General features: G+C 38.7%; 4 protein-coding genes across 8 annotated transcripts; 2 read left to right on the top strand and 2 right to left on the bottom strand.

The window, feature by feature from the left end:
* Positions 1–861: 861 nt before the first annotated feature.
* Positions 862–7,901, bottom strand: LOC108987861 (putative pentatricopeptide repeat-containing protein At3g16710, mitochondrial). Of its 4 annotated transcripts, none has more exons than XM_018960893.2 (8): positions 7,405–7,901; positions 6,911–6,975; positions 6,741–6,803; positions 6,426–6,515; positions 6,224–6,327; positions 4,902–5,081; positions 2,303–4,733; positions 862–1,635 (listed from the first exon to the last, which is right to left on the bottom strand). In XM_018960893.2, the coding sequence occupies exons 1-7, from the start codon at positions 7,415–7,417 to the stop codon at positions 2,498–2,500; spliced, it is 2,751 nt and encodes a 916-aa protein (XP_018816438.2). In that variant the 5' UTR covers positions 7,418–7,901; the 3' UTR covers positions 862–1,635; positions 2,303–2,497. The 4 variants fall into 4 exon arrangements, with proteins under 4 accessions (XP_018816438.2, XP_018816440.2, XP_035551473.1 ...); XM_018960895.2 differs by having other exon boundaries at positions 4,978–5,046; XM_035695580.1 differs by lacking the exons at positions 6,741–6,803; positions 6,911–6,975; positions 7,405–7,901 and having other exon boundaries at positions 4,902–5,046; positions 6,426–6,514.
* Positions 7,902–14,185: 6,284 nt separating this feature from the next.
* LOC108987867 (DUF21 domain-containing protein At2g14520-like) lies at positions 14,186–18,404 on the top strand. Its single transcript, XM_018960902.2, has 11 exons — positions 14,186–14,450; positions 15,151–15,227; positions 15,324–15,407; positions 15,755–15,868; positions 15,989–16,075; positions 16,353–16,492; positions 16,605–16,692; positions 17,261–17,334; positions 17,512–17,636; positions 17,748–18,007; positions 18,090–18,404. Exons 1-11 carry the CDS (start codon positions 14,273–14,275, stop codon positions 18,129–18,131), a joined length of 1,269 nt encoding a protein of 422 aa, XP_018816447.1. The 5' UTR covers positions 14,186–14,272; the 3' UTR covers positions 18,132–18,404.
* Positions 18,405–18,859: 455 nt separating this feature from the next.
* Positions 18,860–21,252, bottom strand: LOC108987864 (putative pentatricopeptide repeat-containing protein At5g65820). The gene has a single exon (XM_035682877.1). The coding sequence runs from the start codon at positions 21,046–21,048 to the stop codon at positions 19,024–19,026; it is 2,025 nt and encodes a 674-aa protein (XP_035538770.1). The 5' UTR covers positions 21,049–21,252; the 3' UTR covers positions 18,860–19,023.
* A 524-nt stretch (positions 21,253–21,776) lies between these two features.
* Positions 21,777–25,037, top strand: LOC108987863 (pentatricopeptide repeat-containing protein At3g49740). 2 transcript variants are annotated; one of them, XM_018960897.2, is made up of 2 exons: positions 21,777–23,966; positions 24,063–25,037. In XM_018960897.2, the coding sequence occupies exons 1-2, from the start codon at positions 21,947–21,949 to the stop codon at positions 24,155–24,157; spliced, it is 2,115 nt and encodes a 704-aa protein (XP_018816442.2). In that variant the 5' UTR covers positions 21,777–21,946; the 3' UTR covers positions 24,158–25,037. The 2 variants fall into 2 exon arrangements, with proteins under 2 accessions (XP_018816442.2, XP_035538769.1); XM_035682876.1 differs by having other exon boundaries at positions 21,777–25,037.
* Positions 25,038–25,094: the final 57 nt, after the last annotated feature.

The raw sequence follows: 25,094 nt of genomic DNA, 5'->3' as shown, positions 1-25,094 counted from the left end.
ATCACTTATAAAAAAAATTTTCCTTTTATTTTATGGGTCCTCCGTTGGAACTCTACGTAAATCCATTTCTTTCCACCCATTTGACACCTATACTTCTAGGATACTAATTTAATTCTCTGCTACTTATTCTTTTTGGTTAATGGAAGTTTTGCTTGTTTGTTCTCTATGTATTAGTAAATGAAAAAGTCTTGACCCACTTAAGAAGTTTTGATGCTTTTGGAGACTAGTAATGCTATTCATCATCTATTTTCTCTTCATCTTTTTATCATCTCATTATGTGACATTAGATGATTAGAGATTATTTATTATATTTCACTTGTGAACCTATCATTTAATACCCATATATATCATTGGTTCTTATTGAGGTGTTTTACTTGAGATTCTAGGCAATAAAATTAAATTATTGTCATATAACGGTTGATGTGGCCGGATATAGAAATACAGAATACATTATGGATAGAAGATAATTATATATATATTTATTTATATCAGGAAACCTCTTCAAGGTAGGGCCCTTCGGACCTACCTCTGCAAAATAAATCTCGATCCTGTGCATTACAACCTCAAAAATTTTCCTATATGGAACAGGTTAAATCGTTGATTTTTCACCAAGAAGTATAGCCCCAAAAGAATGTTTATACCTATTCAGTATTGAACCTTAGACCTTGAAATGAGTGATACTCCAAGCCGCCTTTACCACTTTAGCCAACCCCTTATTAGCTCAAAAACAATTAATATATTATATATTTTCCTTTACAAGTTCTGGTTTTTTATAATTTTTCTTTATTGAGAGAGATAAAGAAAAGAAAAAGATACAAAGAAATCATGAAAACTTTGAATATATATATATCAATTGTCCAAAGCAAAAAAAGTATTGAAGAAAAAACTTTAAATTTCATTCATTGTCCATTCTCCGCTCATGATCATCAAAATTTCTTTGATTCATTTCCTCCAGAATTCAACAGACTTATTTTTAGAGGAATTTTAACAACAAACTTGAAAACCAAACTTGCAAACCAGTCACATATGCGTGCACCACTGCTTGAATCGCTGCACCAAATCCACACCCCGGCCGTGTCTCTCAAATTCCTACCACCGATCAGTAGTCCGAACACCAATTCCTCACTCCCCACGGGGTTGAAGTAGAAGAAGCTGTGCATCAAATACATCTCTTAATATCCAATTCTTGAGTAGCCTTCCACCCAAGATTTCAAAAAGCTTCCCCGGAAAAGCTAGCTCATGCTTTTAGTACCGTCTACACCTGTTCAAAATAAAACTGACGCCTTGTACTTCTTTTATCACCTTCTACGGCTGAAGAACAATATAGCGGTAGTTTGCCAAGTACTAGTGCTTCAACTAGTTTGCCAATTGGTATTGAGCCGGAAATTGCAACATACTCTTGTTGATTTGAGTTTGCAAAACTGTGACCCATACCTTGATTGTAAAAGGAGATTCCAGCATAGCTCTATTAGGTTTGCATCTCAAGCCTCAAAAATTCATAAGCTGTTGTGAATTTGATCCTCCTTTACAAACTAAAAATGCCACTCTTCTCAGTGTTGACAGGCGCCCCAAAAACTCAGTCAGTGATTGATACTTCTGATCAATACAATTAATTACAGCAAAGAAGCAAGTCATCTGCAAAGCATATCCATCAGCTAGGTCATGTTTCCGTTTCCCCAAAATAAAAGGGGAAAAATTGTTAGACTCAGCTTTTAAGTGGAATTAAAAGCCGAGGAAAAAAAAGGGTGGAACTAAAAGCTGTATGTCAACTAAATTGATTTTACAATGAGCGCAAAGTTATGTCATACTCTTGCCATTTTGAGCAATAAAGTTGGCCCAAGAGAGGATGGCGATCATATTCCTTCTAGACTACCAACACCATCTAGACTACCAACACCAAACAAGGGCAATAGACCAACTCATGATGAACCATAGCACTTCTAAGATGAAAGTTGTTGTTACAAGAACCACTTCTCAGATAATTATTTCTCGGATAAATTAACTCCCTGAACCATCTGCACCTTTCATCTCAGTAACCAAAGTTTTTTTTTTTTTTTTTTTTGATCAGTTCAGTAACCAAAGTGGGATATGAACAGAAAAACATGGCAAGAGTATGGACGATGATGATATACTAATATGAACAGAAACAACAATTATAAATTTATAACAATAATAAAGCAGCACTAAAGCAATGAACTAATCATCTTTTATCCTTTCTGAAGATTTAGTGGCTCAAAGTATGTTCCTGAGTATACAAGTACATTGTATATCTTAGAGATCAATAGATGGATAATTAGCCAACCTGGAATGTCATCGATCACATGCAGGGAAAGGACAGCGCCGCCATAGCCACAAAACCGTCTGAAAGCTGTTTCAATCCCTCATTTCGTTGACAAATTTGAGAGAATCCATAATTTTGAAGTTGTGGAAGAGTATAATTCACAGGGAAACTAAGCCCTCAGCTGATCCAAACTCTATTCTTGTAAAAGTGGGTGCATCACATTTGTCCTAAACCCTCTGCAAGTATGTTACTAACAGTATCTTGTACAGAGGAATTATCATAGGCAAACGCCCCCTTTTCTGTTTCCTCTCTGATTACAGATCCAATCAGCAATCCATGAGTGGAAGCATCTGGGACCCAACCTTTTTCCAACATCAAATCCAATAATCGACACGCTTCATGTTGATTGCCCTCCTTCAAGAAGCCATTAATCAGCATGTTGTAAATTTCTGGATTTAGAATTGCAAACTTAGAAATAAGTTTATCAATTGCACTTGAAACCATACACAGCTGAGAATGGTTGGCCATACACAAAAGTAGATCAAATAGACAATCAGAATCAGGTACCAAACCCTCATTGACCATCATATTAAAAAAGAACACACAATATTTTATTTGATTCAGTGAACTCATGCTTTGTATGAGGGTGCTATATACTTCCAGATCAAGACTGCAGCCCTCTACCAGCATTTGTGAGAGTGCCACTAACACATCTTTTGCCTTCCCTAGCTTAAACAACTTGAGCATAATGGCGCTGTGAGTTGCAGTATTACAAGGAGTACCAGAATAATAAGCCATCTGTCGCAACTTTATTGCTTGACTGACCTTTCCTGTGGAACAAATACCCTTGATCAACACATCGAAGGAAGAAGATTGAAGAGAGCATCTTTTACCAGACATATAGCAAAACACTTCAGTAGCCTCTAGAGTCCTTTCAACCCTGCAAAGCCCTTCAACTAGTTTAGAATAAGATACAGAATCCAAAACCCAGCATTTTGCACGAATCTCATTAAATAGCTTCAGAGCATCATCATACTTGTTCCATCTACAATTGCCAATAACTAGAGCCAGGTACGTGGTACAGTCAGGAACACATGAAGATACTACCATTTTTCCGAGAATTTCATATACTTTTCCAATCCCTGCATTCTCGCTAAGCCACCTGATCAGAATATTCCAAGAATCGCAGTTGGCTATGTTCCTCTCAGACATTTTCTCAATCAGACCTTTTGCCACAGAAAATTTACCGGCATTGCAGCAACCTTCGAGTAATGCATTGTGTGGTGAAGTTTCAAAAGCATATTTGCCTTCCAAGAACTTTATTGCTTCATTTATTTTCCCTAATTTACAAAAACCATTTATCATATCCACAAGTACATTAGCAGACAGGTTTATATCACTTTCTATCAACTCTTTGGAAATGATCATTGCATCATCCAGCCCTAGGTTCTCACACAAACACTGCATTAAGGCCTCACAGATGAATGAATCCGGAACAAACTTAGAAGCTCTCATCAATCGAAACAACCTAATCCCTTCTTCAGGCTTATTTTCCCTACAAAATAAAGGTATTGTGCAGGAATAGAAACTCAAATCAGGCTGACAGCTGAGTTCAAACATTTCACCTAAAACAATAACAGCTTCATCCACTCGGCCTTTCTCAACAAGACCCTTTATGACTATCTCAAAGGTCCTCACATTAGGATTGCACCCTTTCTTGTTCATTCTCCTAAACTGATCCAAAGCAGACTCAATCTTATTGGCCTCAAACAAAGCTTCCAGCAAACAGTTCAATGTATCAATCGTAGGTACCATTCCTGCCTTCACCATTTCCTTATAAACAAACATCACATCATGAAAGTCTCTCTTTCCCTCCACTAGAGCACCCAATACAGCGTTAAATGCATCTATCACAGGCTTGTGACCGCCAAAATTCATATTAAGAACAACCCGTACTGCTTCATTTAGCCTACAATGCCTAACAAAGGTACCAACCAATGCGACAAGAGCCTCCTCAAAACCTGGGCATCTATCTTTGACCATATTCTGACAAAGCTCCTCCATCTCCTTAACATTTCCAGCCATACCTAACTTCAGAATTATCTGATAATAAGTATCGGCAGTGTGGGAGAACGGCTTTTGAAGGGTCGCCCATTTGAATAACCTCATTGCTGAGTTCACGTCACTGGTATTGTCCAAAACTCTGATCAAGTTATCCGGTGAAATCTTATTCCTTAAAAACTGGACATTTAGTTCAAAATCAGACGAGGTGGGTAGGTTCTGATTGTTTACCGGGAAAATGTCGATGCCGTTAGCACAAGAAACTGAAGAAAAGAATGCATTTAGATTGACCCGATTGGGGATTCTCTTGGAAATAGCTAAAGGCGAGAGCTTTACAGCCACTGAAGGAAGAATAACACTTCTTAACCTAGGATCAACTGTCGCAAACAAGCTGCCAAAAACCAAAGTTCACATCACCAGCCAGAAAAGGGGGAAGAAGTAGACATCAAAACTCAACAGCTTAAACACAACATGGAACATAAACTTCAATAAGATATTTCACAAGATGGTTAGAATACCGAGTATCACTATAAAGATCACTGTCTGAGAGTGCACTAACCAATGTAGATTTTCCCTGTTATAAAGACCAATGAGGAAGCAGTATATAGTTGAGGCATTAGTATTATGGAGCGAACCTTCGTCTTTGAAGCTGAAGTTCTGTTTCTCCTGCACCACTAATAACACCATGCCCCCCACTCCCTCTCCTGCAATGTAACTCCATTCAGCAAAAAAGTGGTTCCTGAGATTCAAAGAAAAACATATACAAACACAGAAATGTGCATATGCAGAACATGGGTGTCTATGAGGAGAGAGTTTTAGGTATGGTTACTTATATACTTATAAAAAAAAAGGTATGGTTACTTATATTATTTTGATAAATCAGATAATGGTTATTAATGATCAGAAAAAAGAAACAAAGGCATTATTGAGATAGGCAGGGAGTATACTTCAAAATCAAATACACTCAAATCGAGGAACCCATGAAGCACTTAGAAATTCAAAAAGCCAAAATTAACAGGAAGCAAAAGAAAGAGGTTCTCGATCACCCCTCCTGGATGTTACAATATAAGTCAATACCTTAAGAGACAAAGGGAGAAAACTGATGGAGGAAATTAAAAGTGCTACGTAAACAGGGCAAGAAGCTACCTAAATCAAGTCAAATAAAATTAACAGTAAAAATAAAGGGGAGAAACTTAAAATCTGAGTCAATGAAAACAAAGCTTTTAGTGAAGTGCATCATTCGATATTTTAATGTCACTGAGAAAATCAGATCATCTGACACAAATAACAAAATTAAAGAAAAGAACTTTTTGGGCACATCAAGGGTCTAAGAAGGGAGTGTAACATAATCTAAGCCAGACTTTTGGGAGGGGTAGCGAATTCTCTTTGAGCCCAGTTTTTTCAGTCAGCCAAGCGAGACAAGGAAACTGGCATTAAGAACTAGAAAAATGTTATTCATCATTCTTTTATCCATAATCTTTTCATCATCTTCTGATGTGGCATCAAATGATTAACAAATAAGGGAAAAATAACAAATAATTTTTCAATCATTTGATGCAACATTAGGAGATGATGAACAACATTACTCTTAACAACTAAAACTAGAAGTTAACCAGAATCTCTAATTGGATCACTTTATCTAAGACCAATCTCCTCAGGTCAGTAGCAGCTAAACCAAACAGATTCCATGGCTTATTCTCGAAAATCCAACATCAAATTAAAGCAACTTTCTTTTTTCTCAAAAAAAAAAAAAAGTTCACTGACACACCATTAAGCAGATAAGGGTGTGAGTAACATGTACTTGGTGGTTGTCACAAAACTTTATTCCAATTATAAACATCCATTACTATTTTGCTAAAAGAAGTTTGGCAATGTGCTAACCCGCAGGCACTAACAACTTCAGCTTCTTCAGTTGCTCCAAAAGTGTAGCGTCCATCTAGGCCATGTACGTGAACAAGACTTGTTTTCTTGAATGTTAATTCAGCCTATAAAGATCAAAATAACCAAAACAAGGTTCACTGAAGCAGTTCCTCTCACTCGGCAAATTGTTAAAATTTCTCAAGTAAAAAGCTGCCAATTATACCTGTAACTTTGCCTCCTTTATAAAAGCATGACCATTAAATATCTCTATTATAAGACCCACACGATCTAGTACAGGTTTGTCCCATGCTCGCTGTCATTCATAATGGGAAAATGAAAGAAAACATGCAATTAGAGACCTTACTTATGGAATATAAACATGGGACTGAAGCTCTACTTTAATTTCACTTATAGACGAAAAGTCCTGTATACTTGGGCTCTTGCCTATTCTTTTAATCAATAAAATCTTGTTTACTGATAAAAAAAAAATACGTATAGATGAAAAACTGAAAAGAGAAATTGAATAGGCAGAACTTGCCTCCAAATTCCGTTGCTGAACCCTAGAGAGTACCGTATTTACAAAAACAGCATCCACTTCACCCTGTTACACATGTAACGTTACTAAACTTCTGCAGTTGAATGCTGGAAGTTCCATGAATAAAAACAGGAAATCAAACAATGAAGGGAAATTTGAAAAAGGTCTCTTGCCTCTGATTCAGCACCATATAGACTGCATTTGATAGTCTCAACTGTCCCTGGCCCAAAATATGTGTCTGAACCGAAAAAGAAATGATGATTAAAAGATTAGTGTTAAGTGAAGCACAAATTATAGACCCAGCAACGGTATGATTAGTATCTTTTTTCACGCAAAGTTGTAGAAAATCCAACAAAGAAAGATAAACATCTACCTCACGCTAGTTCTGACATAAATCCATTTAAAGACAAAACAAAAACTCCAAAGAAAAAAAAAATAATGCGAACGGGTTCCGTAGTTTCGAGCTCAGGCAGGATTTGCTACCGAATAAAGAAAATGATAATAATCACTTATTAAATCCAAAAGGTCAATGTTTCTCGACCAGTCCGATATCAAAATGTAATTTTCAGTGGCAGTACGTTACACACTCTCATCATAATAATTAATTAAAAGCCCTCCCTAAAATTTGAAGAGCAAAACCCCTTTGAGATGAAGGTTAAAGAGAGACCTGCGCGAGCCATGTGAGCTTTGGCAGCTGGGTTTTGAACAACAGCATGTGAGGGCAAGGCCTTTTCGAAGAAATCGATGTCGAAGTATCCATCTCGCTGTTCCTCGGGAGAGTTAGCGAGGCAGAGAGCTTCGTTGAGCTTAGCCTGCAAGAAGGTATCGGGGCGGGGGCGGGGGCGGGGCTGGACAACGAGGAGCTTGGGAGGGGGTTATGGGGTCCCTGTTGAAGAGCGAGACAAGGTCGTTTGCTTCCTCCTTGTTCTGCTTCGAGGAGTACGAGTAACGCGAGATGAGAATGCGGAATGAAGGGGAACAGAGAGCTTGAGGAGTAGAAGGAAATGGTGGTTGTGGTGGGTTTGAACAGAGTGAAGAAGTTAGGGTTTGCGTGAGAGACCTGAGGGGGATTCGTCCGAGAGAAATGGGTCTTCTGATCATCTCAGAATGTGAGAGTCAGATTCACAACTGCGACTGTGGTCTGTCCGTCTATTGAAGTGTGGAAATTCAGTTGGAAAACAAAGTTCAAACAGAGGTGGGTTTCGGCCGGGGCTTTAGCATGAAAATTTAATATTTTTATTATTAATTATAATAAATTAACTTTTTTTTTTTTAAAAAAGAAAATTATAGTGGAAATAATATGACATATTTTAAACTTATAAATCTCAAATCATTTAATATTTATTAATACAATTTTCAAATTATGTTAAATTTGCATAATAAAATTCTTCTTAAAAATGTATAATAGTGAAATTAGAATGGTTCTTCAAAATATCTAACAATATTCATTTACACCCCCAATGCTTTTATTGAGTATGATTGCAGTACTTTCATTCGATGTTTAACAAATGCATAGAACTTTTTGAGTGGAATGCTGAAACATTTTCATAGAAATAAATTATAATATATATGTGTAAAGAAGAATTTTATGCATCAATTATTATTTATTTTTATATTTTACATTTATAATTTTTTTTTTTTATATAAGGTATGATGATATTTTTTATAGAGTGTGAGGTGTGTGATAGTAAATAGGGATTGATGAGAATAATTTTTCATGTGTAAATGGTGGGATAATATCTGGATGTGGGTTCACTTGGAAAACCATACTAACACAAGCACAATCACTTTCCAAAAAGCTAATAGTTGCAAGCCTCATGCAACTCTTTTGTAAAATAGTTGATCCCACCGTGAAAAAAGTAGAAAAGAAATTATTTTTATGATGATAACCACATTTTACAAAGGTTTTGTGAATTACTCGATTGAAATAGAGCACATTCACCCTGATAAAAGAGGCTATTGAGGCAAACAGGAAGGCAATACTTTCGTTAAAAATAAAAGATGGATATTTCTGCTTACTTTCTAATAATATCAATATCAGTGGGCAGAGAAAAGATAAATTACTTTCATTCTGCTATAAATCTGAACAAGAATAAGAGTTTGCAATTAAGACAACATGGTATCTATCACAAGGATATTTTCATTTGCAGTTTTTCTTGACACAAAATGGCACAATGATTCTGCACTATGAGGTTGTCAACAGAAGGAAAATATGCGAAAACTTCCTTGATTTCTCATTGAGTGTTTATGGTATTTATACAAGAATAAAAGGAATAATATTGTTACAATAACTTGAGAGAATAATAACAGAATTGTCTACTATGCTATTCTAGAAGGAATATCATGTGTCTGTTGTAAATGGCGTGATCCACTACTCTGCCTCTCTGATATAGTTGACGTGCAGTGCATGCTTGTCTGCTGTTTGTTGGAATGCTCCAGTGTTGAGTCAGTTATGCTAATACACCCCTTCGAGTCCAATGGGGTGTCAACCACATGGAGACTCGTTCGAAGATGATGAAAAAGATATGCAACAACTGGTTTAGTAAACACGTCTGCTATTTGATCCTTGGAGCTGCAGAAATTGACTTGTAAGGTTTTGGCAGAGACCCGATCTCTTACGAAGTGGAAGTCGATGTCCATATGCTTGGTCTTGGCGTGATATACTGGATTGACTGAGAGGTACGTGGCCCCTCTGTTATTGCACCATAAATTTGGAGCTTTGGACAGAGGTATGCCTAAGTCACGAAGGACAGTTTGCAACCATATGGTTTCAGCGGCAGAGGAGGCTAGGGATTTATACTCTGCCTGTTGATGAGCGAGCCACAGTGTTCTGTTTTTTTGAACTCCACGAGATGAGGTGATGACCCAGGTAGATGCAATAGCCTCCAGTGGATCTACGGTCATCGGGACAGCCCCCCCAATCTGCATCTGAATATGTATGAAGTTGAAAGCTGGTTTGTGGTTTGAAGAGTAGACCAAAATTGATTGTAGCCTTGAGGTACTTTAGAATACGTTTGACAGCAGTCCAATGTGTGGTTTTTGGGTTATGCATGAATTGGCATACCTTATTCACTGCAAAAGAAATTTCTGGTTGTGTGAAAGACAAGTACTGAAGCCCTCCAACAATGCTTCTATATAGTGTGGGATCATCAAAATCTGGTGAATCATGTTTGGACAGCTTTAGTGAGGTTGCCATAGGAGAGGAAATGGGTTTTGCAAGAAGCATCTTGCTTCGAGTAAGTAGGGACTTAATGTACTTCCTCTGAGACAATAGCAATCCATTTGACAGATTATCAACCTCAAGACCAGGAAAGTAAGAGAGAGTGCCGAGATCTTTGACTAGGAAGGCACAGCTTAAGTTTTGAATGAGAGTATCAATAGCAGACTGATGAGATGAAGTGAGCACTATGTCATCGACATAGACTAGAAAATAAAGTTGAACTTCATTTTGATTGAAAATGAAAAGAGAGGGATTTACTTTGGAGGAACTGAAGCCATAGTCGAGCAACCAACTGCTTAGCTGAGCAAACCATGCTCTCGGGGCCTGCTTGAGGCCATAAATGGCCTTGTGCAACTTACAGATGTAGTTTGGATGAGCTTGGTCCACAAATCCCTGAGGCTGCTGCATATATACTTCATCAGTTAAAGAACCATGTAGGAAGGCATTTTCTATATCAAGCTGTCTTAATGGCTAAGCTCATCCAAAAATTCCTGATGCATAGCAGCTCGCCAATTAGCAAATTTAGATGTAGTTGAATAATTTGATGGATCATCAGGAACTGAAAATAGTGGTAGTGAAATAGTAATGAGATGAGTCAGTGAAGATTTTGGGTCTAGAAGAGTTGGTTTGGGCACGTGTGATGATGGGGGAACGTGGTGGTATGAGAGTTGATGAAGATGGAGTGGGAGAGGAATTAATTTCAGGCGGAAGAGTGGGATGCGAGGTTGAAGATGATGAGGGCGTGGAAACATGAAGAGGGATGATTGGGCTTGGGCCTGGTCCAAGTATGGATGAAGGTAGAATTGGTAAGGTGGCCATTTCGGAAACAGGGGGATGAGTAGGTGTAATGGGCCGATGATTTAAAAATGGAAAAGAAGCCTCATTAAAAACTACATTTCTAGAAATATACATCCGATTTTTGCTGACATCGAGACACTTATAGCCTTTATGAGAATGACTATAGCCCAGGAAAACACACGAACTAGACTGAAAAGTGAGTTTATGTGAGAGATAGGGTCTAAGGTTAGGCCAACATTCACACCCAAACACTTTTAAAAATTTATAATCAGGCTCAGAGTGATGCACAAGAAAATGAGGGGATTTATTTTTTATGGTGGGTGAGGGAAGAAGGTTTATTAAGTAGACGGAAGTTTCAAAGGCATCTGCCCAAAATTTAAAAGGTAAAGAGGAATGGGCCAAAAGAGCAAGTCTGGTTTCGACAATATGTCAATGTTTTCTCTCGACAAGTCCATTTTGTTGATGCGTGTGAGGACAAGAGAAACGGTGTGTAATGCCAAATTTTTGACAAATGGAGGTGAGAGGCTTAAACTCTCCTCCACCATCAGCTTGAAGGGTAATTAATTTAGTATTGAATAATCTTTCAATATATGGTAAAAAGGTAGTAAATATATTTGCAACATCAAATTTGAGTTTGAGCGGAAAAAACCATGTATAACGTGTGAATTGGTCCACAAAAGAAAGATAATATTTATAACCAAGTCTGGAAACATAGGGAGTTGGGCCCCAAACATCAGCACAAAGCAAATGTAAAGGCCTAGTTGAAGTGGACCGATTATTACAATAAGCTAGTTGATGACTTTTAGCTAGTGGACATTCAGGACAATAAAAAACAGAATTAATTATTTGAAGAAACTGGAAAACACTTGGAGTGTAAAACATGAGAGACAAGGTCCAAGGATGGGTGCCCGAGCCTGCGATGCCACTGGGCCAGACTTGTACGTTCACCAAGATGGACAGATGGGTTGAAAGAGTTGAATGAGTGAGATGGAAAAATATAGAGCCCATTATGCGTGGGCCCTGTGAGGAGCACTTTCTTGGTCTTGTTGTCCTTCACAGAGAAATGAGAAGAGTGAAATTCAAAGTAGCACAAATTATCAATGCAAAATTGTAAAACCGAGACAAGATTCTTTGTGATCATTGGAACATGAAGTAAATTACGAATAGTAAAAATGGAAGAATTAGCAGAGAAGCAAGAATCACCAAAATGTTGAATAGGAATTCCAGAACCATTGCCAACTCGTATAGAATCACTACCAAAATATTGTTCAGATGAAACATTCAAATTAGACAAATTATTAATAATATGGTGAGTAGCGGCTGAGTCTGGATACCAAGCAGAGTCAGTTGCAGAATCAAAGGCAGTATAATGAGCAAAAAAAGACTTTGGGGCATCATACTGATATGAATGATCAAACCTATAGTAACACTGAATAGCAACGTGTCCTGACTTGTTGCAAACTTGGCATGTGGGTCGGTTGAAAGCAGGAGTCTGCTATGAAGAGGAGTTGGAAGAGAAATTGCGTCCTCCTCGTTTGCTGTCGTTGAAATACTGACCCCTTCCACGACCCTGGCGACCAGAACTAAAGATGCCACGACCACGATGATCTCGAGGACCAAAGGTACTGAGATTTACAGAAGGCTCATCCAAGGAGATAACACTCCTGGTTTGATGAGATAAACGACTCTCATGAATAAGTAAAAGTTGAAACAATTCATGAGAAGAGAAAGGATCTGTTCGAGTTGTGATAGAAGTGATAAAAGGCTCATACGAGTTGCCTAAGCCATTTAGGAGATAGGTGACTACCTCTTTGTCAGGGAGAGAATTACCAATGGCAGACAGTGAGTCCACAAGGGAGCGTACCTTCTCGAAATAATCAGAGATGGATTAGTCTCCCTATGATAGATTTGTGAGCTGGAAGCGAACCTAAAACTCTTTTGCTTGAGAGTGGGATGTGAACATGGAGGACAAGGACTTCCAAAGTTCATGAGCCGTTGTAGCTGAGAGGACATGACCGAGAATAGATTCACTAAGAGAAGAAAAAAGGATGCTTAAAACGAGTTGGTCAGTTTGTTTCCACGAGAAAAAATCAGGATTAGCTTTCGGAATAGTATCTGAAGAAGCGGGTAGAAGAACAGGAGGTGAGGAAAGAGACCCATCTGTTAGACGAGAGCAGTTTCTGAATATTTCTCACATATATTCATCATCAAGTCAGTGTATATTTATACACTGTTTACAGGGAATCAAATTCAGTTACAACAGAATATAAAAGTAATAAAATACAAATAAATGTTATGTTACAGCAGAGGGTATAAAGGGTATATGGTTAATACCATCTACGTAGGAGTAGAGATCTTGGCCGCACAAATACGCAGAAACCTGTGCCTTTCATAGAAGGTAGTTTTCGTTTGATAGTTTGGTAGTGACTATATGAGAGAAGGACGAGAGGGTGGTAGTGGAAGATGATGGAGCCATAGATCAGAGAGACGATTAGTCAAATCGCTCTGATACCATGTCAACAGAAGGAAAATATGCGAAAACTTCCTTGATTCCTCGTTGAGTGTTTATGGTATTTATACAAGAATAAAAAGAATAATATTGTTACAATAACTTGAGAGAATAATAACAGAATTGTCTACTGTGCTATTCTAGAAGGAATATCATGTGTCTGCTGTAAATGGCGTGAACCACTACTCTGCCTCTCTGATATAGTAGACGTGCAGTGCATGCTCATCTGCTGTTTGTTGGAATGCTCCAGTGTTGAGTCAGTTATGCTAATAGAGGCTATCGTAATTGCCGTTAATTATCTAAAAGGTGACATGTAAAAGCTGCGACTTTTGGAACAGGAGATGTCCGGTTACTGGAGAATATAGAAGGCAACGCAGAGACTGAGTATAATGAAACATTTTTGCCGAACTTGCATCCTAGAAAGTTCCCGATGATGTCCTCATTTAACAGCACTCGCAGAATAATATCCTCATCCAATCACATTCCCACTTGCCCAGATCTGATTCTCTGCAATCTGATTAAAACAGAGTTAAAACTTGCCCACTTGGGGTTGAGGCAACCTTCTTCATCAAATGCATTCGTAATGTGTTATTTATGACTTAAATTCAGGTCCAAAACAAGGGCATCTGGTCCCACATACAACCCCAACAGACATAACTACTGTGTACTTTGTCGACTCCGACTAGGCTTCTAGGCCAAGCTCTTGCTCCATCTATTCCTACAGAGAGAAACAGAGAATCTGACTTCATTTAAGATGGAAAAAGTTGGTTTAAGATGTTTCAAGCGAAAGCCCCACAAAGAGTGGGTGGAATCTGATTTCATTCGAGCCAAGCAGAATATCTTTGGAACTTCACCATTCCAGCATATATATATATATATATATATATATATATATATATATATATATAGGTGTCTCTAAAAGTCGCTGTGTCTTCACACTGCAGGGGTCTGAACTAAAGTTATATAGCTCAAAGAAGAGCAGAAGGAAGAAGAGGAAAAGGGAAGTCAATGGCTGTTGAGTATACGTGCTGCGAAACAGGGTTTTTCATTCACATAGGAATCATCGCTTTGCTAGTGTTGTTCGCTGGGATGATGTCTGGCCTCACCTTGGGCCTCATGTCGATGAGCCTGGTCGAGCTTGAAGTTATTATCAAGTCTGGAACCCCCAGTGATCGTAAACATGCCGGTAATTGATTCAATGAATCTCCTTCTTGTTCTGCTTTTTCTCAAATAAATTACGTTTCCTTCAATAGCCTGTGTTTAGCTAGATATGAATATGTTACAAATCTTTTGTTTATTTGAAATAATATATATGGGTTCCCATTTTTTTCAAATCACAAGAATATAAAATTGTCTTCTTGTAGAAGTTCATCTTATTATTAGTTTAAGGAAGACCGCCTAAATGATTCTCGAGGATCACCTTCTTATATTCATTACCATGATAATAATAGGGAGTTTCAATGGATGTTTTCTTTTTGAAACACTCTCTAGGGAAATGAATAAAGAAAAAACTGTCCTCCTTCTGTGTTCATATGAATTAGATTGCGTTCATATGATTTAGTTGTGTTCATATGACTTCAACTAGAAGCATTCTCATACACGATGTTTGGACATTATTCTCATAATACCTTACTACTATTCATTATTCTTCGACATTCGGTGCTCATATATCGGAGTGCTACATTTATTCTTTAAGATGTTACCTTTTTTAAGTGAAAGCATGGGATCTGTCATATGAGCACCAAATGAGGCACGGATACTTTGAGTGATGCTTCCAAGTTCCATGTTATATTATCATCAGTACGTAATTGCTTGATTGTGAACTTGTTTGAGGGATAGAACATTTTAGATTGAAATCACTTAAAGTTAGGACTATGTTGTAACAGCGAAGATACTGCCAGTCGTGAGAAGGCAGCATTTACTGCTTTGCACCCTTTTAATCTGCAATGCTGCTGCAATGGAGGTAAGTGCTATCAGCAAATGTAAACATGCAGCATATACAGATGACTTGAACTAGAAGCATTCTCATACACGATGTTTGTAACCTGCCTTTTTTCAGACACTTCCCATTTTCCTGGATAGTTTGGTCACAGCATGGGGAGCTATAATTATTTCGGTGACCTTGATACTTTTATTTGGTGAGGTCAGTTCTTATCTCGGCTTGTGCCTGTGTATGTGTGTCAAAAATTTGCATGCATTCATGCATGTCCAATAACAGGAATCAGAATGATGGAAATGTAGAGGTTGTGCAAACCTGGTTGAAGTTTCTTTGATTTAAAGCTCCTCTAGATATAGCTGAGTAAAATCTTAGAAAGCTTAACCTCTAGATATTGGCATTGTTTGATTGAACATTCCACTTGAAAATAACAGCTCCATTGACATTTTAAATCTTTCATGAAAAGATGGAGCTGCAGTGTCTGCAATGGTTCTTTAGTGAAGATCTCAGATATTTTAGTGAACATCCATTGGAATCTGAACTTTTATATGCAGATTCTACCCCAAGCTGTTTGTACTCGATATGGTTTGGCAATTGGTGCAGCATTGGCTCCAGTTGTCCAGATACTTGTTTGGATTTGTTTTCCTGTTGCACATCCAATTAGCAAGGTGACATACTTTGGATACGTTTGAATGCATTTAATTTTCTTTGAAATGCCGATAAAATGTTTTTCTATGGATAACTGGTTTTCACCATGAACGATCATTCCTTTTGGTGGTATATACCAGTTATTAGATCTATTGCTGGGAAAAGACCATGATCCACTTTTTCGTCGAGCTGAATTGAAAACATTAGTTGATTTGCACGGCAATGAGGTACTTATTTTTCACACTCATCGACATTGAAGAGTCAATTACTAGCAAAAATTACTCCTTAAAACTTGAAGGCTTCAAGTGAGAGACATAGGCACATGAGGCGAGTCTCACAATATTTATTACTGTTTGTACAAATTTTTGAACAGTATTAAATGATTAATAAGTTATGAGACCCATTCAACATGTCAATCTCTCTCCCACTTGACCTTCAATTTCATCAAGGTTAGAATGCTTGTCTACTGATTAAGTCATTGTTTTTTTCTTTGCTGGTATGCAGGCTGGAAAAGGAGGAGAACTTACGCGGGATGAGACAATGATCATTGCAGGAGCACTTGAACTTACAGAGAAAACAGCAAGGGATGCGATGACTCCTATCTCTGAAACTTTTGCAATTGACATAAATGCCAAACTCGACAGGTATATCATGAGTCTCTATTTAGCAAAAATACTTATAATAAAACACGAATAAGTTTTATTTTTGGTCTCCCTGTGATTATAAAATGTCTTTTCCTTTCTCGCTATCATTAAGGGATCTGATGAAGCTAATTTTGGAGCAAGGGCATAGCAGAGTGCCAGTTTATTACGAGCAACCGATAAACATCATCGGACTTATATTGGTACATGCTCGTTCCTTGACTTCAACATTTTATAATTATGAGAAGAGAAGCAGCTCATTGTTTTCCCTTGGACCCTTCATCTCGTGAGAAAAAAACCCATCGAGTTCTTATCCGAACTCTTGAGGGCTTCAAGTGGTATAATGAAATGGGTCCTACAATATTTATTTATGTCCATATGAAGTTTTTGGTCAACATTACATGCTATAGTACTCAGCTCATGTGTTCATTGTTCTCTTACTTGAAGTTCTAAAGTTTGGATAAGATCTTGGCTTGTGATGTATGACATAATTGCTAATGATTCAACAATGCCACATTTGCTCGCAGTTCTTCAGTTTTGGATCTGTAAACAACCTGTACATGTTTAGTTCCACACTAGCATCATCCTATAGTCGTTTACTCCTTTTTTTCCCAGTAAAACTTTACAGATTGTTCTTTGCAGTTCTTCATTCAGCAAATTGTATCCGGTTACATACTTGCCTCTTGTGTTTACTTTATTCAATAAATAAGGAGTAGTAAATTGCTCAGTGTAGATCTGAAGTGTCTATCACTCTATATTTTTAAATTATAGGTGAAGAACTTACTGACTATCCATCCAACTGACGAGGTGCCTGTAAAGAATGTCACTATCCGCAAGATTCCAAGGTATTTAACCTTGACCGACTGTAAGATTAAGATATGGTTAGTATATATAATGAACAACATATGCATACATATAGACACGTTCTGTATGTTTGTGTGTGATGCAGTCAAATGATTAGATCTTTGTGCACAGTCTTAAGTCTGAAATTGATGTACAATGTAAATGGGGGTGTCTGCCAGGGTCTCAGAAACAATGCCGTTGTATGACATATTAAATGAGTTTCAAAAAGGTCATAGCCATATGGCTGTTGTTGTTAGAGAGCACAGTGACATTGCACAGTCGGCTACCGAAAACCGAACTGACGGTAAGCACCAAATATATGCAATGGATTGTCTTGTTTATCCTGTCCAAAGCTTATGTTAAATTTAGCCCCAAGATCTAATTTGCATGTTGTATTATGAATATGTAAATTTAGTAAGAGATGTGAGGTTGGACGTTCATGGTGAAAGGCATCCCCAAGAGAAAATTTTGAAGAGCAGGGGAGCACTCAAGAAGTTGAAAAATGTACCTGGCGACGCCAATGGTAATAAAGGTCTCTCAAAGAGCAAGAAATGGTCAAAGGACTTTCACCCAGAAGTCCTGCGTATCAGTGACGAGCCACTCCCGAATTTCACCAAAGAAGGAGAAGCTATTGGCATTATAACAATGGAAGATGTCATTGAAGAGATCATACAGGTATGAGAAATTCTGTTTTGTTCAGTTCTTTTATCACATCCTCCATAAATTTACTAACTCCTCCATTAATTTGCTTGTTTAGGAAGAAATCTATGACGAGACGGATAATCGCGACATGGGTTAGTAATTCGAGAGCTTCAGCTACTACAAAGACATACAGAGAATACAACATTGGTTTTTAAATCAGAACGATTACTGATTGTAGGAAAGATGATAAAGGAAAAGTTGTACAATGACTCTATAGCCTCTGGAAATTAATGATTGACAGGAGATAAATAAAACAAATTGAACTACAACGAATTTCCTTTCTTTAACCATGCTTACATTTGAGGAACAATTGCATAATTTTTTTTTTCTTGGGTACATAGGAGAACATGGATACATTGTACCTAACAATATATGACTGTCCTCATTCCCATAATTAGATTTGAGCAAGATTTGAGTGCTTTAGAAGATACAGGTGGCTCCTTTCTGAGTTTTGGAGTATTAGATCCTGGTGATGCCTTGGAAAAAACTCCCATTGTGAGGATTTGTACAGGAAGATTTAAACAGCTTGTAGGCATGGTTCTACTTTGCCAATGGCTTCCGAGCCTGGCGGAGCTTGAAGAAGCAAAGCGAGCCTACCACTTCAATTCCGCTTCTGCAGCAGCATCATAATCTTGGCCAAGAAAAATAAGCCTGCTCTTTTGCCATTGACGCACCCGTTGTGAAAGTTGCATCCGAAATACATGCAAGAGAAGTTCTGTTCTCATGGATATAAATAGGTCCACTGCTTTTACCAGTCATGAAGAGTGTATTTCCCATATAATGTGTAAACGTATCACCTTCACAGAATCAGTCAACTCAAAGCCATTTAATGAGAAATTCTAATCATAATCTTGATGTGGTATTACATGATTAGATAACTATTGGTTATCTTTCAATCATCTGTTAGTCATTTGATATCATGTCAGGAAATAATAAAAGGATGATGACTAAAAAGATGATATTACTTCATAGAAACCACTTCATTCAAACTATAGAAGTTTAGCTCTACCACGGCCTCCACCCCAACGGCGTTGACGAGCCCTCCTTTTCCTTCCATCCTTTTTCATCTTGGCTTTTTCTCTCATGTCTCTTTCTCCTCTCCGCTTATACATCTTGAAAGTAACATTCCTATCTGCAGCCATCTTCCTTACTTTCTCCGTTATCTCAGCAGCAAGCTGCCTGTGATAAAGTTTCCTTAAACCACGCATGAGTTTAGCAAAAGTATCTGGCTGTGGCATTACGTCTGCATCCATCATGTCAAGACAGTATGAACAAGCCTCCTTCACATGCCCATTCGAGAAGAGTGCATGGATCCAAATTGTCCATGAATACACATTAAGTTCACACCCTTTAGCCGTGATGCAACTCCATACATCTTTAGCCATCTCAAGCTTCTCGGCTCTTAATATAGAATTAAATAACTCCTTCAAGGTACCATAATGAGGAGCAGATAGAAGACCCCTCTCAACCATTTCTTTGAAGTAGTCACAAGCTTCAACCAGACAACCTTGCCCAATAAACCCATGAATCATTATGACAAAGGTGTCAAGCCCTGGACTAAGTCCACTTTCTTCCATTTCATTCCAAAGTCGAACACCTTCCTTAACCTCCCCCAACTTGCAAGCTAACCTAATGACTGTATTATAAATATTAAGATCGGGAATGCAACCGAACTTTCGCATCTCCTCCACGAGCTCCATACACTCTTCCAGCTGTTCCTTCTTCTCATGAGCCACCATGATATGCAAATAAATTGTCTGATTTGGAGCATGTCCTCCCTGTATCATATTATCCAGAAGCTCATAACCCTTATCTATCATTCCTTTCTTGCAAAAGCCACTTATCAATGTACTGTAGGTCACAACATCAGCCTCACACCCATTCCTCTGACTCTCAATGTAAGTACGCATTGCCTCCTCCATTCTATCCTGCCTACAGAACGCCTGAATCAAAGTAGTATAGGAGGTTGCATTCGGCTCACAACCCTTCCTCCTCATCTCCTTCAAAAGGTCAAATGCATCACTCATCTTTCCCTCTTGAGCATACCCACTTAGCAAATTGTTATACACCACCATGTCCGGTTCAAACCCTGCCTCCCTCATCTGCACCAAGACAAACTTGGCCTCCATAAGCTTCCCTTCTCTACACCAACCATACAACAATGATGTAAAATGCTTAAGCGTCGGCACAAACCGGACTCTCATATCCTCGAACAACAAGGCAGCTTCCTTAACACTACCATTCTTGCATAAAGCGTCTAACAAACACCCAAACACATACTCATCAGGCTCACAACCATACTTAGGCATTTCATCCAACACTTCGATTGCTTTCTTAACCATCCTGGCCGAGGCGAACCGCCTCATCAGAACAACAAACACTTCTGGGGATATCAAGTCGGAATTATTCGTCCTCATTTCCTCAATCAGCGCCCAAACAGCACCAAATTGCCTCATTTTCCCTAAAATCTTTATCATAGCTTTGTAGACTTCATAGTTATGTCTATAGCCGGGCTGCTTCGAAGCCCAAACAAAAAACCTGTACCCTAAGTTCCCGGCATCGCCGCAGCGATTCAATACTCGTTCCGTTAAACCCGAACGCATACAGACACCTGATTCCTGCAAAGCGAGCTCCAATTTGGGAACCCTCGAGTGGAATTTCTTTAAGATTCTGTAAACCTTCTCGACATCGGCGGTAAACTCGTCATGGCTCTCATTGTGGGCCTGATTGTCTGAGTTAGTTTGAAGGCGAACCAGCCGAAACCCACTTCTTATAGCGTCTGATACATGGTTGTGGTCAATCTGGTTGGAGGGTCTGCTACGGTTTGGCTTGAATTGCGATGGGGTGTGGGGAAGAATCCCTTGAGAGTTGGAGGGACGGGATTGGGGGAACTCATGGGCTGTGACGCGTGAGGTTGAGTTAAAGAAGTTGAAGTGCTGGTTTGCTTTGGAGGAAACGAGGAAGTGAGGGCGTTTCTTGAAGAAAATCTCAGTTCGTGAATACAATTTCTGCATTTTCTTCGTGGGTCTGCAGCTACAGCTCAACTTGGCTTTCACTGATTACTCGACCACAATATCATGCTGACGCCGCCCTCCTTCATTGCTCAATGGTGGTGAAGCAGTACCATCTACTCGGGAGTCAGGAGGGAACACCTCAAAAATTGGTCGCGCTTCAGCTGCGTGTAAAATCCCTGGTAATCGTCAATCGTCGTTGCTAACTTGCTATTATCGAGCAGCGTTACGGTATTTTTTTCGCTGAAGTATTTTTTAAATTTAAATTTTATTTTCAGCAATCATAATATAGAATATTAGATTAAAAAAAATTATAAATTTGTTAATAGATATATTAAAATATCAAAAATTTTATGTATAATTATTTTTATATATTTATTGTACGCTCTATTTTTATAATATAAAATAATTATTTTAATTAATTATATCAATAAAATATATAAATAATAAATAAAAGTGAGGAGATTTCCGTTAGTTATAGTGCTAACACCCTATGTAATACCTTTATTTATACTCTATTTTAGTTTGTACAAAGAATAAAAAGAGAGAAAGAAAAATACTACTTTCAAGAGAATGTTGATCGAAATTTTTGTATTGAATTTTATTTTTTTATTAATAATTAAAAAAGTATTTTCTAATAATTTTTTAATTTTTTAATTTTTAAAAAATGTTTAATAAATTTAAAAAATAAATTAAAATAAAAAAATTGGCTGATCGGTGGGATTCTCGGTCTGTGGATGTAGGATGACCTGAGAGAAAAACACATTGGGCCTTCACGAGAGTCCCAAAATTACTCCGCAAATAAGGCACGGCGGCAACCAACGGTGGCTCAAAGCTTCAAAGAACGACCGATTGACATCCAGTGCCGCCAGCTGCAATAACAGAGCAAGAAAAATGAGTGATGAAGCTCACATTTGTCAAAGCCATAAACGCCATAGCCGAAAGCACTGCACAACGACGACGACAACTCCTTGAGCTCAACCAATTGCTCGCCCAGCTCAATCGCTCATACCGCTACTTCGATTCCCTTCGCCTGTTCACCCAAATTCACTCATTCCAATCCCCAAAACCAGATCACTACACCCTCTCCACCGCTCTCACCGCCTGCGCTATTCTTCGGGAAACCTTATTTGGGAACCAACTCCACGCCCATGCTATATTAACGGGCCTCAGAGCCTACCCTCATGTGGGAAACACTCTGCTTTCGCTTTATGTCAAAGCGGCGGATTTGGACTCGGTGAGACGGGCTTTTGCAGATATAGAGAGCCCGGATGTTTATTCGTGGACGACGCTCGTGTCGGCGTATGCTAAGCTGGGGCACATGGAGGATGCTTGGGAGGTGTTCGGTAGAATGCCGGGTAGTGATGTGGCGGTTTGGAATGCAATGATTACAGGGTGTGCCGAGAATGGGCACGTGGAGGTTGCTGTTGGGTTGTTTTGTGAAATGCAAAGGGTGGGTGTTAGGCATGACAATTACACTTTTGCTTGTCTTTTGAGTGTGTGTTCTACGGAGGAATTGGATTTAGGAAGGCAGGTGCATTCACTGGTGATAAAAACTGGGTATTTGGTTAGAGCTTCTGTGGTCAATGCTCTGGTTACGATGTACTTTAATTGTGGAATTGTTGTCAATGCTTATGAGGTATTTGAAGAAGCGGAAGCTGGGGTATATGATCAGATTACTTTTAATGTGATGATAGATGGTTTGGGAAGCGCGGGAAGAGACAAAGAGGCCTTAGAGGTGTTCAAAGAGATGCAAGAGGCTTGTCTCAGGCCTACTGAACTTACTTTTGTGAGTGTGATGAGCTCGTGTTCATCTGCAAGAGTTGGGCATCAAGTACATGGCCATACTGTTAAGATGGGTTTTGAAGCATTTACGTCTGTGAGCAATGCAACTATAACCATGTATTCCAGTTTTGGGGATTTGCATGCTGCTCACATGATTTTTGAGAGACTAGAGGAAAAAGATCTTGTCTCATGGAACACCGTTATTTCGAGCTACGCTCAAGGGAATTTTGGTAGATCAGCAATCTTGGCCTACCAGCAAATGCGACAGGCAGGAACTGAGCCCGACGAGTTTACTTTTGGAAGTTTATTGGCCAGCTCGGAGTGCTTAGACATTGTGGAGATGATCCATGCCCTTGCATCTAAAAATGGGCTCATGTTGCAAATCCAAGTCCCAAATGCATTAGTTTCTGGATACTTCAAGCATGGAAAGGTAAAGCAGGCTTATCAAATTTTCCACGACAGCTACCCCCGAAATTTGATCTCTTGGAATGGCATTATTGCAGGGTCCATGTTAAATGGATGCCCGATACAGGGTTTGGAGCAATTCTCTGAATTGGTGAAAACGGAACTTAGGCCAGATGTATATACCCTCAGTCTTATTTTGAGCATTTGTGCTAACATTTCATTCTTGCAACATGGGAGACAGGTTCATGGTTACATTCTTAGATTCAGATTGTTTTCAGAGACATCTTTAGGTAATGCACTAGTGACAATGTATGCAAAATGTGGGGCTTTAGATCGGTCTCTGCGAGTGTTCAATGCAATGGTTGAAAAAGATACAGTTTCCTGGAATGCCCTAATATCTGCTTATGCACAGCATGGGCAAGGAAAAGACGCTGTGAACTGTTTTGAGGCAATGCAAGACTCCTTTGGGGTCAAACCAGATCAGGCCACCTTCACTGCAGTTCTTTCTGCCTGCAGCCATGCAGGTTTAGTTGATGATGGCACTCGGATTTTCAACTCCATGGTGAAAAATTATGGGTTGATTCCTGGAGTGGATCATTTTTCCTGCATTGTTGATCTTCTAGGTCGCGGTGGGTATCTTGATGATGTGCAAAGAATAATAAAGATTAAACATGTGGAAACTGAACATTCCAATATCTGGTGGACGTTGTTCAGTGCTTGTGCAGCTCATGGTAATATAAAGCTAGGAAGAATAGTCGCTGGATTTCTTCTTGATACGGATCGTAGTAATCCATCAATTTATGTGCTTTTGTCAAACATATATGCAGCCGCGGGTCAATGGGAGGAATCAGCTAATATTAGGGAACTGATAAGGAGGAGTGGAGTTATGAAGCAACCTGGCTACAGTTGGATTGGGTCATAAACCTTAGAAGTTGGAGAGATCCATGTTCAGCTAGAACATTTCTCCACAGTGAGGTGGCAATTTCTTGATTTGATTTGGTTAATGCATCTACCACCATTACACATACTAATTCTCCATTTTTAGTTCAGCAAGGCTGTATAGGTTCTACTATTAACTTTATTGAAGGTCAGGGGCCACATTCCTTCAAGTCGAAGTCCTCCTGCAGAGTTGCTTTCTAGAAAGAGGAGGGATTCACCAATGGTCATTGATGGAAGTGTTATTCTTACATCCCCCTCCTGCCCATTTTGATATAATCGTGGTTAGTCAAAGCCCTGATGATTTGTTAAGGAAGGGAGCTTAAGTATCTTGGAAAAGCTTCCAAGAAATGGATGTGATATCACTTAGTAACAAACTTGAGAAGCGACCTGGAGTTAGGATTTTTCCCCTCCTATTTAGTTTTGAGCCTAGAGTGGAGGCTTCATGTGCAATTAGAACTATGTGCAATTAGAACTATATATAATATCTGCTGCCCCTCCCCTCATGCCCAAAAAAGCCTACGTCATGGGGAACCAGAAGGGAACAAAGACACTTCAACAACTTGCTGCGGACCATGTGGGTTTTGAGCTGTACAGAGTAACAGAACAAGACATCACATGAATGGTCTCCCCAGACCAGAGACGGTATACATTGTTGGTGAGAAAATTAGCTGAACCGGTTGGTCCTGAAGTGAAAGGGTTTGAAACGATCAAAGTTGAGTTAATATCCATTTGAAGGTGTTCCGAGCAAGCGAGAGTACGAAACATTAGACTAAAATTTATAGAAAAATGCTACGAGAAAGTTTTACACCATACACTTCTATCTAACTAACATGTGATTTGTCATTTTTTTCATTCTATTTAAACATATTATTTAAGCATTAAGATAGAAGGAAAAAATGACAAATCGCATATTGATTAGT

This window comes from Juglans regia, chromosome 11, assembly GCF_001411555.2.
Source record: "Juglans regia cultivar Chandler chromosome 11, Walnut 2.0, whole genome shotgun sequence".
NCBI lineage: Eukaryota > Viridiplantae > Streptophyta > Magnoliopsida > Fagales > Juglandaceae > Juglans > Juglans regia.
This window is presented reverse-complemented; position numbering and strand designations above follow the sequence as displayed.

Excerpts from the sequence above, each read along its gene's own strand:
- LOC108987861 (XM_018960893.2), bottom strand. Across the intron at positions 5,082-6,223 it reads GAAGTTGTTAGTGCCTGCGG|GAACCACTTTTTTGCTGAAT; the intron begins GTTAGCACATTG and ends TTTGAATCTCAG. Across the intron at positions 4,734-4,901 it reads AACAGGGAAAATCTACATTG|CTTGTTTGCGACAGTTGATC; the intron begins GTTAGTGCACTC and ends GGTTTTTGGCAG.
- LOC108987863 (XM_035682876.1), top strand. The coding sequence starts at position 21,947 with ATGAAGCTCACATTTGTCAAAGCCATAAACGCCATAGCCGAAAGCACT.
- LOC108987867 (XM_018960902.2), top strand. The coding sequence starts at position 14,273 with ATGGCTGTTGAGTATACGTGCTGCGAAACAGGGTTTTTCATTCACATA. Across the intron at positions 16,493-16,604 it reads ATAAATGCCAAACTCGACAG|GGATCTGATGAAGCTAATTT; the intron begins GTATATCATGAG and ends GCTATCATTAAG. Across the intron at positions 18,008-18,089 it reads TCATTGAAGAGATCATACAG|GAAGAAATCTATGACGAGAC; the intron begins GTATGAGAAATT and ends TTGCTTGTTTAG.
- LOC108987864 (XM_035682877.1), bottom strand. The coding sequence starts at position 21,048 with ATGCAGAAATTGTATTCACGAACTGAGATTTTCTTCAAGAAACGCCCT.